The sequence below is a fragment of the Chiloscyllium punctatum genome, chromosome 17 (genome assembly GCF_047496795.1).
Source record: "Chiloscyllium punctatum isolate Juve2018m chromosome 17, sChiPun1.3, whole genome shotgun sequence".
NCBI classification, from domain to species: Eukaryota; Metazoa; Chordata; class Chondrichthyes; order Orectolobiformes; family Hemiscylliidae; genus Chiloscyllium; species Chiloscyllium punctatum.
The window spans coordinates 72,912,192-72,929,756 of record NC_092755.1 but is presented as its reverse complement, the minus strand read 5'-3'; the positions used below and the strand labels follow the sequence as shown (position 1 = coordinate 72,929,756).

The window sequence follows — 17,565 nt, the reverse complement described above, 5'->3', positions numbered from 1 at the left end:
GCTTCTCGAATGCTGGTATTGTGTCTGCTTCCACGACCTCCTCTGGCAGCACATTCCAGGCACTCGCCACCCTTTGTGTAGAAAAACCTACCTTGCATATCACTGTTAAACTCCTTCATCACTGGCACCTTGAACCTGTGTCCCCAAGTAATTGAGCCCTCCACCCTAGTGGAAAAAAAACCTCTCACTTTCCACTCTATGCCCTTCACAAACTTATAAACTTCTGTCAGGTTGCCCCTCAAACTCTTGCATTCCAGTGAAAACAAACCCAGTCTATCCAACCTTTCTTCCTCGCTAAAATCCTCCATACCAGGCAACATTCTGGCAAAACTTCTGTGTACCCTACCCAAAGCATCCATATCCTTCTGGTAGAGGAGATTTTAGAGATTAGGGAGAGGCAGCTGCAAGTGTGGCTGCCAACAGCACGGTACAGTATTTAACAATTGGGGTTACACAAGAGGCCTGAATTAGAAGATTCCAGGTATCTTGGAGGGATGTAGGTCTGGAGGAGAATTTGGAAGAAAAGACGTCATGAAGGAATTTGATCGTAAATATTGGATAATTAAAATTGAGACATTATTTAACTAGAAGTTAATGTAGACCAGTGAAAATTTATGGGTTAACAAGGTCTTGTGTGCAATAGGACGATGACAGTAGAGATTTGGATGCCATCAAATTCACAGAGGGTAGAAACTGGGAAGAAAGCCCATCCCGTAATAGTCAGGTTTAGAACTAACTAACTGGAAGGCTTGGAAAAGGATCTCAGCAAATTTTTAGGATCTATAATGTATTGTGTGGGAGTATAAACGAAGTAGATTCAACTGTGGGTTTCAAAGGAGATATAAACAAGCAACTGAAGGAAAAGAAAGGATTGCATGGAAAAAGCCAGGAATAAGACTAGCAGGTTTGCTTTTGCAGAGAGGAGCAAATACATGTTAAGTGGAACAGCTCCTTCTATGCTATGAAATGATGCATTTGCTCAATAAAATATATGCATTTCCACAAGAGATTTAACATGCCCCTAATACGAAGGATTAAAGCTGCAGTCATTAAGACGGCAAAGTGTAAAAAAAATTTTTAAAATTTTTTTTTAAATTATGAAACTCAATAATACTAATTTTGTTCAAACGGTTTTCCTTAGAAAATGAATGCAGTACACTTGGGTAGAAATTTGAAAGGCACCATTTTTCAAAAATACTTAGGTGTTTAAAGTCAGGACTTAATTTTATTTTTATTTCTTATTTCTTTCAGCCAGAGATAAAGAACATTGCATTTGTGTTGAAATGTTGGCTCTCCTAAAACATTTTATAGCCAATTAAATATCTTTGATGTGCAGTCATTATTGCAATGTAATAAAATGTGGGAAGCCAGGTTACACACAGCAGTGAAATAAATGACAACATTTAGCCAGGTGAAGGGACCTGATGAGGTACTTTTCACACACAGGCTGGTGTGTATATGCAATGCGTTGCCAGAGGAAGGGTACAACATTTAAAAGACATTTGGATAGAAAAAGGTTTAGAGGGATATGGGCCAAACGCAAGCAAATGCGACGAGTTCAGTTTAGGAATCCTGGTCGGTATGTAAGGGTTGCATTAAAGGGTCTGTGTCCATGCTGTATGACTCTAACTCTTCCTTATTTTCTTCAAATAGCGACACAGATCTTTTATATTCATCTGGTAAAGTTGAAAGACCTTGATTTTACATTGAACCTCCAGTGGAGCACTTCAACACAAATTGTAAGACATCCTTGATTACTTGCTCAACTATTTTAGAATGGTCTTTGGATACAAAATGTTCTGTCTGAGGTACGAAACTAAGCCAAGACACTCAGAGTCATAGAGAGGTACAGTACAGAAACAGACCCTGCCGACCAGGTATCCCAACCCAATCTAGTCCCACCTGCCAGCACCTGGCCCATATCCCTTCAAACCCTTCCTATTCAGATACCCATCCAGATGCCTTTTAAATGCTGCAATCATTCTAGCCTCCACCACTTCCTCTGGCAGCTCATTCTATATAGGTACCACCCTCTGCGTGAAAAAGTTGCCCCTTAGGTCTCTTTTACATCTTTTCCCTTTCACCCTAAACCTATGCCCTCTCCTTCTGGACTTCCCCACCCCACAGAAAAGACTTTGCCGATTTATCCTATCCATGCCCCTCATGATCTTATAAACCTCTATAAGGTCACCCCTCAGCCTCCAACACTGCAGGGAAAACAGCCCCAGCCTATTCAACCTCTCCCTATAGCTCAAACCCTCCAACCCTGGCAACATCCTTGTAAATCTTTTCTGAGCCCTTTCAAGTTTCACAACATCCTTCCGATAGGAAGGAAACCAGATTTGCATGCAATATTCCACAAGTGGCCTAACCAATGTCCTGTACAGCCGCAACATGACCTCCCAACTCCTGTACTCAATACTCTGACCAATAAAGAAAAGCATACCAAACGCCGCCTTCACTATCCTATCTACCTGCAATCCACTTTCAAGGAGCTATGAACCTGCACTCCAAGGTCTCTTTGTTCAACAACAGTCTCCAAGACCTTATCATTACATGTATAAGTCCTGCTAATATTTGCTTTTCCAAAATACAGCACCTCACATTTATGTGAATTAAACACCACCTGCCACTCCTCAGCCCATCGGTCCATCTGATCAAGATCCCGTTGTAATCTGAGGTAACCTTCTTCGCTGTATACTACATCTCCAATTTTGGTGACATTAGCAAACTTACTAACTATACCTCTTAGGCTCACATCCAAATCATTTATATAACTGATGAAAAGTAGTGGACCCGCACCAATCCTTGCGGCACTCCACTGGTCACAGGCCTCCAGTCTGAAAAACAACCCGCCACCTTCTGTCTTCTACCTTTGAGCCAGTTCTGCATCCACATGGCTCGTTCTCCCTGTATTCCATGAGATCTAACCTTGCTAACCAGTCGCCCATGAGGAACCTTGTCGAATGCCATACTGACGTCCATATAGATCACATCTACTGCTCTGCCCTCATCAATCTTCTTTGTTACTTCTTCAAAAAACTCAATCAAGTTTGTGAGACATGATTTCCCATGCACAAAGCCCTGTTGACTATCCCTAATCAGTCCTTGCCTTTCCAAATACATGTACGCCCTATCCCTCAGAATTCCCTCCAAAAACTTGTCCACCACCAACATCAGGCACATGGTCTGTAGTTCCCTAGCTTGTCCTTACCATCCTTAAACAGTAGCACCACGTTAGCCAACCTTCAGTCTTCCAGCACCTCATCTGTGACTATTGATGATACAAATATCTCAGTAAGGGGCCCAGCAATCACTTCCATAGCTTCCCACAAAGTCTTAGGGTACACCTGATCAGATCCTGGGGATTTATCCACTTTTATGCGTTTCAAGAAATCATGTACTTCCTCCTCTGTACTATGGACATTTTTTTAAGATACCACCATCTATTTCCCTACATTCTATACCGTCCATGTCCTTTTCCACAGTAAAAACTGAGGCAAAATATTTGTTTAGTATCTCCCCCATCTCCTGCTGTTCCACACAAAGGCCGCCTTGCTGATCTTTGAGGGGCCTTATTTTCTCCCTAGTTACTCTTTTGTCCTTAATGTATTTGTAAAAACCCTTTGGATTTTCTTTAACTTAACTTGCCAAAGCTATCTCATGTCCCCTTTGTGTCCTCCTGATTTCCCTCTTAAGTATACTCCTACTGCTTTGAAACACTTTTAAGGATTCATTTGATCTATCTTGTCTATACCTTACTTATGATTCCTTCTTTTTCTTAACCAAACCCTCAATTTCTTTAGTCATCCAGCATCCGACTAGCCTTTCCTTTCACCCTAATAGGAATATATTGTCTCTGGATTCTCACTATCTCATTTCTGAAGGCACTCATTTTTAATTTGTGCAGCTAATAATGTTAATAATCACCTGCTTTTCAATGATTTAAGGGCATTAATGGTCATTCTGTGTGTCATTGCAACCATTTACTGTGAAGGTTTACTGAAAGATAGATTCAGTTGTTCTGCTCCCCTAATTATAAAATTAATGGCACTGAAATAGACAGCAGGGAAATCTGCTATTAAGGCACAAACGTTCACTCCCTCCACCACTGATAGTACAGCTGGTGTGCATAACCGACAAAATGCAGAGCAGAAACTCACAGACTACTTAAACAACAGCTTCCAAACCCACGACCAGTACTATCCATAAGGATGAGGACTGCAGATTAATGGGAACATCAACTGCAAATTTCCCTCCCAACCTGAAAGAGCATCCCACCACCCTCAAGCTGTTCATTCACTGTCACAATCAAAAATCCTTCAACACCCTAACAGCATTGTAGGTGCACCTAACCATATGGATTGCATATGGTTCAAAGAGGTAGCTCACCACCACTTTCTCCTGGGCAATCAGGGATGGGCATGGCAGTAAATGTTGGCCCAATCCAATGATGCTCAAATTCCCTGGACAAATTAAAAACAGATAATGTACACAACTCAACTATAATTGGCCTATTTTATTTTCCTGATGAGTCACTGTCAGTTAAATAGAAAAACTACCAAAATATAAAAATACCAAGAAAATAGGGAGGATCTATTATTCTCATCTATTCATAATCTTCAATGTTTGCCTTAAATTCTGAGCAGTTTTATGTTTGCCCCTTCACCCCTTTCTATTTATCCTGTAATTTTGGCCTTCTCTCTCCATTCAAGTGTTACCAACAGTGGGTGCAATACATAGCACCCACTAGCTTTATTGCAGCACCATTGCTGTCTTTTTCCTACTAAACTTCATTTTTAAATAACAAGCTTATTAATACTTTGTATATTAAAAGAAGTCTAGAAATCCTATCACATCAGCAATATTCAAGAATCCCACTGAACGAGGAGTCATAATCTTGATATAGTGTATTTATTCATTCCTAAAACTTTTGCATTAGACTAACAACTGTGCAATATCCCACGTATAACTGGTAGTTTCGTGAAGTCACTTATTATTAAGGACCAGAAGAAACATAAAAATAGAAATCAAGCACTTTTATCAAACTGCATGCCTTTACTTATCAATTATTAACTAATTAATGTGGATTAGATAGAATGTACAGAGAAGCCAACTTCACTGCAAGCATCCAATGCCTCCCTCTTGCTTTAACTTCCAGGTTTTTAATGACAATTAAATGATTAAAATGATGATTCAATACTGTTATGATACTGATGAGTTTTATAAATGTATTTAACAGGAAATAGAAGTGTATATAAACATCAGTAGTCTGGGAAGATACTATAGATATATCCATTTAGCTAAATTTTTCAGCTTTTTTGTTCAGTAAGTGACAATAGCCAACAACATGAACAAAACATGTTTATAGTAACATGAAATCTAAACTTCTGAAACTATTTTCATTTTCTGGACTGTACAGACCATTGTTAACTAGGTAAGCGAAGCTGCAGAATCCCTCAAATTGCACTGCCTGAACAATTAGATAATTGGCGTAGGTGACTCAGACGGAAGGAAGAATATTGGCCAAGAGTTTTTTTTAAAAAATCAGACCATATTTAATTGAACAAATGAAACAGGATGAGTAGGCCACTTAGGCCCTCAAATCCATATGTCGTTCAGTAAGACAATGCCTGATTTGGTTTTGTCCTTAACGCCACAACCTGGTTGGTCAAATACAAACAGATGGCTGGAGAAATTCAGCAGGTTTGGCAGCATCTGTGTAGAGAGATAGAGATAATGTTTTTAGTCCAATATAGGAGTTCTGTTCTAAACCTGCTCACATTAAACAATAGACAATAGGTGCAGGAGTAGGCCATTCAGCCCTTCGAGCCTGCACCGCCATTCAATATGATCATGGCTGATCATTCCTAATCAGTATCTTCTTCCTGCCTTATCTCCATAACCCTCGATTCCACCATCTTTGAGAGCTCTATCCAACTCTTTCTTAAATGAATCCAGAGACTGGGCCTCCACTGCCCTCTGGGGCAGAGCATTCCACACAGCCACCACTCTCTGGGTGAAGAAGTTTCTCCTCATCTCTGTCCTAAATGGTCTACCCCGTATTTGTAAGCTGTGTCCTCTGGTTCGGCACTCAACCATCAGCGGAAACATGTTTCCTGCTGCCAGAGTGTCCAATCCTTTCATAATCTTATATGTCTCAATCAGATCCCCTCTCAGTCTTCTAAACTCAAGGGTATACAAGCCCAGTCGCTTCAGTCTCTCAGCGTAAGGTAATCCCGCCATTCCAGGAATTGACTTTGTGAACCTATGCTGCACTCCCTCAATAGCCAGAATGTCTTTCCTCAAATTTGGAGACCAGAACTGCACACAGTACTCCAGGTGTGGTCTCACCAGGGCCCTGTACAGCTGCAGAAGCACCTCTTTGCTTCTATACTCAATCCCTCTTGTTATGAAGGCCAGCATGCTATTAGCCTTCTTCACGACCTGCTGTACCTGCATGCTTGCCTTCATTGACTGGTGTACAAGAACACCCAGATCTCTCTGTACTGCCCCTTTACCTAAATTGATTCCATTGAACATTTATCCACATTAAACTGCATCTGCCATGCATCTGCCCACTCACCTAACTTGTCCAGGTCACCCTGTAATCTCCTAACATCCTCATCACATTTCACCCTGCCACCCAGCTTTGTATCATGAGCAAATTTGCTCATGTTATTGCTGATACCATCGTCTATATCATTTACATATATTGTAAAAAGCTGCGGTCCCAGCACGGATCCCTGCGGTACCCCACTGGTCACTGCCTGCCATTCAGAAATGGAGCCGTTAATCACTATCCTTTGTTTCCTATCAGCCAACCAATTTTCAATCCAATCTAGTACTTTGCCCCTAATGCCATGCGCCCTAATTTTACTCATTAACCGCCTATGTGGGACTTTATCAAAAGCTTTCTGAAAGTCCAGGTACACTACATCTACTGGATCTCCCTCGTCCATCTTCAGTTACATCCTCAAAAAAATTCAAGAAGATTAGTCAAACATGATTTCCCCTTCATAAATCCATGCTGACTCTGTCCTATCCTGTTACTACTATCCAGATTTGCCTTAATTTCATCCTTTATAATAGACTCCAGCATCTTTCCCACCACTGAGGTCAGACTAACTGGTTTATAATTTCTCTCTCCCACCTTTCTTAAAAAGTGGTATAACATTAGCTACCCTCCAATCCTCAGGAACCGACCCCGAATCTATCGAACTCTGGAAAATAATCACCAATGCATCCACGATTTCCCGAGCCACCTCCTTCAGTACACTGGGATATAGACCATCAGGCCCCGGAGACTTATCAACCTTCAGACCTAACAGTCTCTCCAACACCAAATCCTGGCAAATATAAATTCCCTTAAGTTCAGGTCCTTCAGCCACTGTTACCTCAGGGAGATTGCTGGTGTCTTCGCCAGTGAACACTGATCTGAAGTACCCATTTAATTCTTCTGCCATTTCTTTGTTCCCTGCAATATATTCCCCTGTTTCTGTCTTCAAGGGCCCAATTTTAGTCGAACCATTTTTTTGCCTTTCACATACCTAAAAAAACTTTTACTATCCTCCTTTATATTATTGGCCAGTTTACCTTCGTACCTCATTTTCCCTCTGCGTATTTCCTTCTTAGTAATCCTCTGTTGCTCTTTAAAAGCTTCCCAGTCCTCAGTTTTCCCACTTATCTTCGCTAAGTTATACTTTTTCTCTTTTAACTTTATATGTTTCTTAACTTCCCTCGTCATGCCTCCTCCTGGGATCTTTCTTCCTTTCTTCCTTTTAGGAATGGACTGATCCTGCAACTTCTGCATTATACATAGAAATATCCGCCATTGTTCCTCCACGATCACCCCTGCTAAGGTATTGCACCATTGAACTTTGGTCAGCTCCTCCCTCATAGCTCCATAGTTCCCTTTATTCAACAGAAGTACTGTCACTTCCAACTGTACCGTCTCCCTCTCAAATTGAAGCTTAATGTATTATGGTCACGACTTCCCAATGGCTCCTTCACTTCGAGGTCTCTGACCAATTCTGGTTCGTTACACAATACCAGATCCAGAATTGCCTTCTCCCTGGTCGGCTCCAGCACCAGCTGCTCTAAGAATCCATCTCTGAGGCACTCCACAAAGTCTCTCTCTTGAGGTCCAATACCATCCTGATTCTCCCAGTCTACATCCATTCTCCAGCATTCTGTGTCAGTTTCAGAATCTGAAGTCTTTGACTATATCATTTGCAGTCTCCTGGTGCACTCATTGCAAACTATTTTCCTATTTTTGTGTTATCAGTGAATATGACCAACAATATTCAATACAATAACTCATTAAGGTTTCTTAGACAGCAACTTCTAAACCTGTAACCTCGACCATCTGATTGTAGTAGATGCATGGAATCAATACTACTTGCAAGTTTCCCTCCAAGCCGTGCACCATTCTAATGTGTAATTACATCACTGTACTTTCATTGCCACTGGATCAAAATCCTTCCATACACCTGCATCATATGGAGTCCAGTGGTTCACCACTGGATCAAGTTCACCACCACTCTCTCCCTGGCAATTCAGGGGTGGACAATAAATGCTCGCAGATCCAATGACATCCGCATCCCATGAATGACTAAGAGAAAAACAGCAAATCTAGCAATCATATGTTTGGCTCCTTTATCCAAGTTATTGATAGAGATTATAAGCAGTTGTGGCCTGAACATTGATTTCTGTTAAACATTACCCATTATGGGCGGCACGGTGGCACAGTGGTTAGCACTGCTGCCTCACAGCGCCAGAGACCTGGGTTCAATTCCCGCCTCAGGCGACTGACTGTGTGGAGTTTGCACATTCTCCCCGTGTCTGCGTGGGTTTCCTCCGGGTGCTCCGGTTTCCTCCCACAGTCCGAAGATGTGCAGGGCAGGTGAATTGGCCATGCTAAATTGCCCGTACTGTTAGGTAAGGGGTAGATGTAGGGGTATGGGTGGGTTGCGCTTCAGCAGGGCGGTGTGGACTTGTTGGGCCGAAGGGCCTGTTTCCACACTAAGTAATCTAATCTAATCTAATCTAATGTTTTGCCAATCCAACATATTCTTTCTCATGTCAGTACAATATTAGATCTATTGAATTAAAAGAACTTTCATGTTTCAAAGTAACTGATATAGACGTGGAGTACTTTTCATTCAATATTCAGCCAATGTGTACAGAATGTCCTTACATAGGGATATTATAGACATAATTAAAATTTACATTGCATTAAAATGTATCTCTTCAGTGCTTTGCAAGTTTATTTTGTGCTGTCCTACTTTACACAAATGTATCTTGCATACCAGAGGCTTGTCTCTCTCGGCCAAGTTGTCTATGAAAAAGAAAAGGTTACATATTTCCCAAATTACAACAGTAAAAGTAATTCGAAATTACTCCATTGCTTGTAAATGGCTTTGAGATGTCCTGAGCTTACAAAATGCAAGTCTGCCATTAATTCATATAATGAACCTGATTTTACAAGGTATTTTGTTACAGGCTCACAGATGCCTTGGCTTCTGTTCAACTTAAACACTATTGACCTTGAAAGTTGATATTTGTTTGACAGCCAGAAGGACACAAATCAGTTTACTGAAATTTAACTACTGTAAGATGCGTAAATGATGTTTATAAAACAGGAAACAATTTGATCAATGAAAATTCAGTAAATTAGAACACATTTTTAAAATTAGACTAGTATTTAAAAAATGTAAAACCTGCGACAACTGTGAAAGGAATGTTATCCTATTGGAATGACTGAAGATTTCTCTTGCACACTCATAACTGGAAAGAATCAAACCAGCTAGATCGCATAATGGGTCAAAATGCAAGCATTTCAACTTTCCAGAACCTTGACACTTTTGCCAATTATGCAAAAGTCTTCTTTCCTTGCTTGCTACTCGCGTTTTAAACTAGCTCTTGGATAGCCTCGATTCAGTTCATTGCAAACTTAGCTTGATAGTACAAAGCTACCTATAGTCAAAAATTAAGTGGAGCAGCAAAAGCCAGGACACAAGATGTTTGAGATAAAAGAATTACAAAACTATTCACACTTGTAAAATAGGGGAAGTCAAATAACTATGAACTGGTATAAATATGAAAAATGTACTGTCCAATATTCTTAATAAAGTAACTTTTAAAAATTCACATGGCCACCTGTCTTTTCATCAGAACTGTTGATCAAGCATTTGAGGCTAGATAATGTAACATTTTGTCACTTAACATAGACTTAGAACAAAGAAAGAACAAGGAACAAAATTACAGCACAGGAATGGTCCCTTCAGCCCTTCAAGCCTGCGCTGATCCAGAGCCGCTTCTAAACCTGTTGCTTATTTTCTAAGGATCTGTATCCCTCTGCTCCCTGCCCATTCATGTATCTCTCTAGATACATCTTAAACGACACTAACGTGGCTGCCTCGACCACCTCTGCGAGCAACACATTCCAGGCACCAACCACCCTATGTGTAAAGAACTTTCCATGCATATCTCCCTTAAACTTTTTCCCGCTCCCTTTGAACTTGTGACTCCTAGTAATTGAGACCCCGACTCTGGGAAAAAGTATCTTGCTCTCCACCCTGTCTAGTCTATACCTCTCATGATTTTGTAGACCTCAATCAGGTTCCCCTCTACCTCTGTCTTTCCAATTAAAATAATCCTAATCTACCCAACCTCTCTTGATAGTAGCACCCTCCATACCAGGCAAAATCCTGGTGAACCTACTCTGCACCCTCTCCAAAGCATCCATATCCTTTTGGTAATGTGGCGACCAGACGATACACAGTATCCCAAAACGTGGCCGAACCAAAGTCTTATACAACTGTAACATGACTTGCCAAATCTTGTACTCAATACCCTGTCTGATGAAGGAAAGCATGCCAAATGCCTTCTTGACCATTCTCCTGACCTGCGTTGCCACCTTCAGAGTAACAATGGACCTGAACACCCAGCTCTCTCTGTACATCAATTTTCCCCAGGGCTTTTTCATTTACCATATAGTTCGCTCTTGAATTGGATCTTCCAAAATGCATCACCTCGCATTTGTCTGGATTGAACATCATCTGCCATTTCTCCGCCCAACTCTCCAATCTATCGATATCCTGCTGCATTCTCTGACAGTCCTCTTCACTAGTTGCCATTCCACATATCTTAGTAGGGTCTGCAACCCTGCTAATCAGATCACCTTACCTTCCTCCAGATCATTTATGTATATTTACTGCTGTTTGCTACCTACAATGGCCTGGTTAAGTCCAAATATTTTAAGTACATTGCAATATTTCAGGACTTAAACTCACATACTGAAGCTTAAGACAGTATTTGGGATGCACAATTTTTTTGGGGCAAGTTTTTGAGTTGGAAAACACTTAGATATTAGCTTAGCCTTACACACTATAAAGATTAGGTTAATTCAGTCCTCATCAGCATCCGATCTCAGTTATAAACTAATTTTATTTGAGAAAAAGGAGAGTAATGAATAATTTTATAAAATATCGAGGAAACGTGTTAACACTATTTAAGCTGAATTCTGATTATGTTTATGTTAGCTTGTTACTTAACATTCGAAATAACTCACTTAGGTATGAGCTGGAACCCTTTCAGAGAAAACAAATAGTTCTACAGTATGCAAATAAATAATTCAATTACACAAGTAGTACAAAATTAAGTCATACAAAACAGAAATAAATTGGTTTTTGGTGAATTCTGAAAATGTTAAGTTAGTGTTGACTGAAGGTTATTGCTTCCAAATACCTACACAAACTAACCATACCTCCACAAGTCAATATAAATAGACAAGGATTCCAGCAGTCAAAATTCAGCCTCAACTTATGGGAAAAAAAGCTAAGAAAATCACAAACAGATTTAATTCATCCAAGTAGTTAATATCACAAAGTTAGATTGTAAGCATATGTCTACCATACACCAAAACAAAACATTGAATTATGCAAATAGAGGGTTTCGAATGCATGTTACCAGGGGTAACATACTACGCAGGGATCGTGATTATAGAGATTTCAATTCTAAGCTTTAAAACGATCAAAAGAAACACTATGTTCAAGATTTTTGCCATGAATCATTCATCAATGTAGCTAACAGACGATTAGACAATTAGCAAAAACATTTCTCTTTATTACATATTAAATGGAAGCATGGTTTGTGGAATAAAATTATACCAAATAGGAAAGATTACTGGATAAATAAAGTGTTTAAAAATGATGTTAGATTATTCTGATAATGGAATTAACAAGTATTGATGTTATATAGCTTGAAATTTTATAAGTATCAGCATTGAATTGTTTTGGTGTGGAACGATCCAAACATCTTTTCTCAGCACATACCTTCTGATGACTGCTGACTTCGTCCTTGCTTTTGTCCAGCTCGCTTGCAAGTTTGCCGTTTTCTTCATGTAGTGCTGCCAGCTGCTGGGATTTCTGGGTTGCTGCCAGCTTCAGCTCCTCTCTGCAAAGGCAAAGTGAGTGCACAGTTACTATAGTAACCACTGATGAGAGTCAAGTGAAGAAGCAGTGGGAGAGAATCAGTATATCTCTAAAATGTTTCTAGGTCACACATGCTAATCTGATGTGAAACGTGCAAAATAATCTTTTACGACTACAAATATAAACCTTGCACTTCAAAAATAAACCATGAGCTTCTGAGCTGTAAAACTTCTGTCCAGGGAGCTATCACAAGATCTTAAACAATAACAGGAGGAGGAGGAATATTTTTAGAATTATTTAGTGAGCTTTCCCAAATTCATTGCCACTACCAGACAAATCCACGTATTACACTGCAACTGCAACTAAAATCAAAGCCTAAGTGTAATTAATTTCATTGTTGACAACAGTAAAATGCACACATTTATTATGCTTCACATCTATTTTAAAATTAATCTCTTTCAAAAGCAGTATTAGGTTCAGAGTTGCCTTCCATTCAATGACCAAATGCATAAAATCTATGTTTTAAAATGAACTAGCTAGTGGCCTAATCAATTTTAAAAAAAATTTGCAGTGGTGCACTCAGATTCATACACTGAGATAACATGCTTTGACTCATAAGTCCTCGTGGTAAATTTCTAACATGAGACAGAGCTGTTGGAAGTGTGAATAAAGTGCTTCTTGAGGAGGATGGTGGAAGAGAGAGCAAAAAGAAACAGAATAAGTCAGCACAGATCACCTCCCAATCAGATGAAAACTGCATTGGCAGAAATCTGAATCCTGTACACAGTAACAGTTAAAGTGCAAGTTGAAGATTACAGGGGGAAAAAGGTCAGGTGGTGTGTCACATTTCTCATGCTGAAGTACAGTGAATAAGGTACATCATTAATAGGAAAAACTCCGATTTGAAGTTGGAAATGAAACAGGCAACAGGTCTGGTAGTGTCTGTACAGAAAATCAAAACCCATCTCTCAGATTGTCTTTATTAGGTTAGGAAAGAAAATCAATAAACCAAACACTGATGTTATTAATGTAGTAGCCTGCAACCAATTAAACAGATATTGATGACACATTGGATTTATAAGAAGCGTCAGAAATGTGTTAACAAAAGAATATGCAAACAGCCAGAGTAAAGAGACAAAATGGTTTCATGCAAATGAAAACCCATGAAAGATACAGAAAAATAAATAGAAACAACAAGCTGTACATGCAACATATTGGAATCAAAGTAAAGTTTATACAGGCAACTCTATGGGAATGTCTTTGATTAAGCATCTCAGATTCAAATGTTGCTAAGGAAGAAAGGGATGACTTTGAATGCTTTTGTATGGAAAACAGATTGAAACAATGTACAATTGTTCCATTTGCTATTAAAGGCAAAGGTAGATATATTCTTCACAAACAAGTTATTGAAGCTAGGGGATGGGAATGTAGACTAACAGTCACAATCAGATCAGCCATTATGCTTTTGAAGGGCAAAGCTGGCTAAAATGTCTACTCCAGCTCATTATTTGCATGCTTGTATGTAAAGGAAATGAAACAGAACTGGGAGAAACCAGGATAAATAAATTTAGTCCTTAGATAAGTGAGATGGAAAGAAGCCTAGCTTGGATAGTTGTAGGAGTTAATGAGTATCCATGGAAAATACATAACCAGAAATGGAAGAATGTAATTCCAAGAAGGACAAGGAAGAGATAAATGATATGAAGGCTCAAGGATCAGCGAAAAATCAGAAAAATGAATTCTAAATGAAATTCTATTGAAACAAAATATTTTGTTGTACTTTTCTAAAAAAAAGTGAATTATTAAAAAGATGCGTAATTAACATCTTAGTTTTGAAAGAACTGAAATATATCATTGTTTAGTCACAAAATTGAGACTATTTGCATTTTGGTTTTCTCAATTTGATAGTTTTCAATGGGAAAATGATAAGGCCCAGGGATGCAATCATCTGGGATATTGGATTTTATAAAACGTTTGGGAGAAATAGATGGTTTTGCAGGTTGCCACGGAGGTAGACATGATATACCTCAGGGAAAGAGGAAAACACGCTAGCAGGTCAGTTTGCCTAAAATGCCAGCATGCACCCTAAACAAGGTAGATTACAGCATGAACACAAGTTTTAGAGATTGCTAGGGGATTGTGCGCGACATTATGTTGGAGATGAAGAATCTGAAAAAAAAATCATTTTGTGGAATAATGTGACTCAACAATTTTAAGTTTGCATACAATCAACTTAGATTGATAAGTCACAAATGCAATGAAGGGCTCCAAAGTACTTTAGAGGTGCAAGAAAATAAGTTACGCTGAGCCATAAGACATTATGGGATGGGACCAAAAGCTTATTGACAGAAATGGGGGCGTTTTAGGAAAGAGCTTAAAATGATAAAAGAGGATTGGAGAGTTTTTGAACTTGGTTGGTACAGGACCTTGAAGCTGATGTAATCTCAATTCACAAAATCCCAACAATGGAATAGCCTATGGCAGGACTTGGATAACGTTAAGGCTGACAAGTAGAAAGCCACATCGAGCCAAGAAAAATTCATTCTCTGGTATTAAATGATACCATGAGCACAGAATTGCCATTCAGCAACGCCTGGGTTTCTTTAATTAACAGCAGCATCTCCACTGTATCACCATCGATTGCAATACTTCAAAAGGAGACTACGTACTACCTTCCCAGGGCAATAAGGAAGGTTCAATAAATGCAGAGTTATAAAAATCTTGAAAATAATTAAAAATAAATTGTTTCCTTTGTAGTAGCTGGCTTCTTGTAGTTTTACCTTTGGAGTCTTTGAAATTGGTAAAAAAAAGTGTGACAGCAATAGTATTATATAATCCATATAAATAAAGGCATTTAAGGGCTAGATGATCAGGGGACCGTTGCATATCAATTATGAAACAGTCACCTGTTCACAGAGATGAATAAGAGTAGATGAGATCTTTCAGTCATGTCACTTTGACAAACCAGTCAAAGCATTTAAATGTAAATTACATAATTCTTATACATCTAAGCAAAGTTAAAATACCAAACGATATGGGATCCATGATAAAAAGAGTTGCTCACTGATCATTTCAGGAACTCTCACATGTATACATGTCACATACAGACAGACAACAGTAAGTTTCACATATGACATCAGTGCCGCATTCAATTTGTGATGTTCTTTTCAGACAGCAGACATTTACACTGTGTTCTGCTCAAAGAGATCCAAAATATTTAAGCAAGCATTTTATCTAGGGCATTTGTTCTGTATCAGACTGTTGCTGCAACATTCAAAACAGAAAGTAAAACCCTATTGGTGATCAGTAATATAATGATTTAAAAACACCTCCACTATAAAATGTGTAAAAAGAACCATGCAATTTTACTGCAGATAGTGAATGACATTTTCATACTGTGAAACAAAAAGAAAAACCACCTTGATGTACTCACTAGTTTTTAAATTTCAGACTTATTTTAGAGGCTTGTATCTCAAAATAAAAGAAAACAAAATGCCTATTAGACATTACATTGACAAACCTTCCAGCGTGTGTTGATCAATAAATTGTGAAAAAAAAAACAAGTAATCACGACACCCCCACCAGACACCCACAGAGTGGAAATTGGACAGACTGCATTTGATCAAGGAACTTTTATCAATTGATCTCTCACTTTTTTTTGGTGAAATGGAAAAATACAACAAACTGGAAAAGTACAATATACTGGAAGTACAGCTTACACAAACCTTTTTTTCCTGGTGGCAACCTATGTTAGAAAAGTGAATCTAACACCATGTAATTACAGCACTGGCAATCATTGAAAAAAAAATCTCAATTGCCTGACTTGGTTAAAGTTACATCTGAACAGCATATAAATGTACAACAGTAAAATTATTTTCCAAACATTAGACACAAAGAAATATAAATATTTATTTAATTATTGGAAACATTATATGCATATCAAGGAGGTTGGCAGCTACTTATGAAAAACCTGCAGTTTAAAATATTTGGAAAGTTATGGAAAGCTTTAATGCTATCAAATGCTGAAAACCTGTTGATGTCTGTAGGTTCAACCATTCCAGCAGAAGGCTTTCCACACTATAACCTTGAGTTCATCCAAAACTCTGTGCCCTTATCCTACTACACCACCAACACCAACTGATTTATGTCAAACCCAAATGCCTGTAATTTAACACAGTCTCCAGCATTCCAAAATGTCTTCTCGGCTCACCATCTCCAATTCATTGAAATTGCGTTCCTCTGACCAATTTGAATTCTACGCCACATTTTATATTTGTTGCATACAACATGATCTCAACAAGCTTGGCCCAAGCTCTTAAATTCCCAGCTGAAGTCTCTCTTTTTTTTTTCACCTCAAATAACACCTTAAAAATTTCTTAAAGCTTTCAATCATTTCCTTTTGTTCATCTACTTTTAAATACGTCTTTCTGAATCATGTTACTACACTAAATGCATTCGATAACATGAATAATTTAAATGCATATTACACTTTTAATACAATTAAATGGCCCTAAGGTGCTTCACAAGAGCATTTAAAACAAAACATGCCCCATAGCTACATATGAAGCCAGATGACCCAAAACTTGGTCAAAATTGTTTGTAAGAAGTATGTTAAAGATGAGAAATTGACAGAGAGGTGTAGGGAAGAACTTCCATACTTTACAGCTGAGTCAACTGAAAATGGTGTGTAAGGCAGATGAACTTAGGGCTTGGATTGGTGCCTGGGAGTATGACGTTATTGCAATCACAGAGACTTGGTTGAAGGAAGGGCATGATGATTGGCAACTAAATGTTCCAGGATATAGATGCTTCAGACAGGACAGGGAAGGATGTAAGGGAGGGGGTGGAGTTTCATTGCTGGTCAGGGACGATATGACGGCTGTGCTAAAGGAGCACACTATGGAGGATTTGGGTAGTGAGGCATTATGGGTGGAGCTGAGAAAGAAGAAGGGTGCAGTTACACTGTTGGGGCTGTATTACAGACCTCCCAACAGTGAGCGTGAGGTAGAAGAACAAATAGGTAAACAGATTATGGAAAGATGTAGAGACAATAGGGTAGTGGTGATGGGAGATTTTGAGCTTTCTCTGGGATTCAATGAGAGTCCATCTCTCCTTAGATAAAGGGACC

General features: G+C 39.0%; 1 protein-coding gene across 15 annotated transcripts in view; it reads right to left on the bottom strand.

Moving 5' to 3' along the window:
* clip1a (CAP-GLY domain containing linker protein 1a) overlaps window positions 1-17,565 on the bottom strand; it is a 157,503-nt gene that overhangs the window by 18,704 nt on the left and 121,234 nt on the right. For all 15 annotated transcript variants that reach the window (XM_072587422.1, XM_072587425.1, XM_072587426.1 and 12 more), the window contains one exon: window positions 12,339-12,459. In XM_072587422.1, coding sequence (XP_072443523.1) covers window positions 12,339-12,459 — 121 coding nt within the window. The remainder of the gene's footprint in view (window positions 1-12,338; window positions 12,460-17,565) is intronic.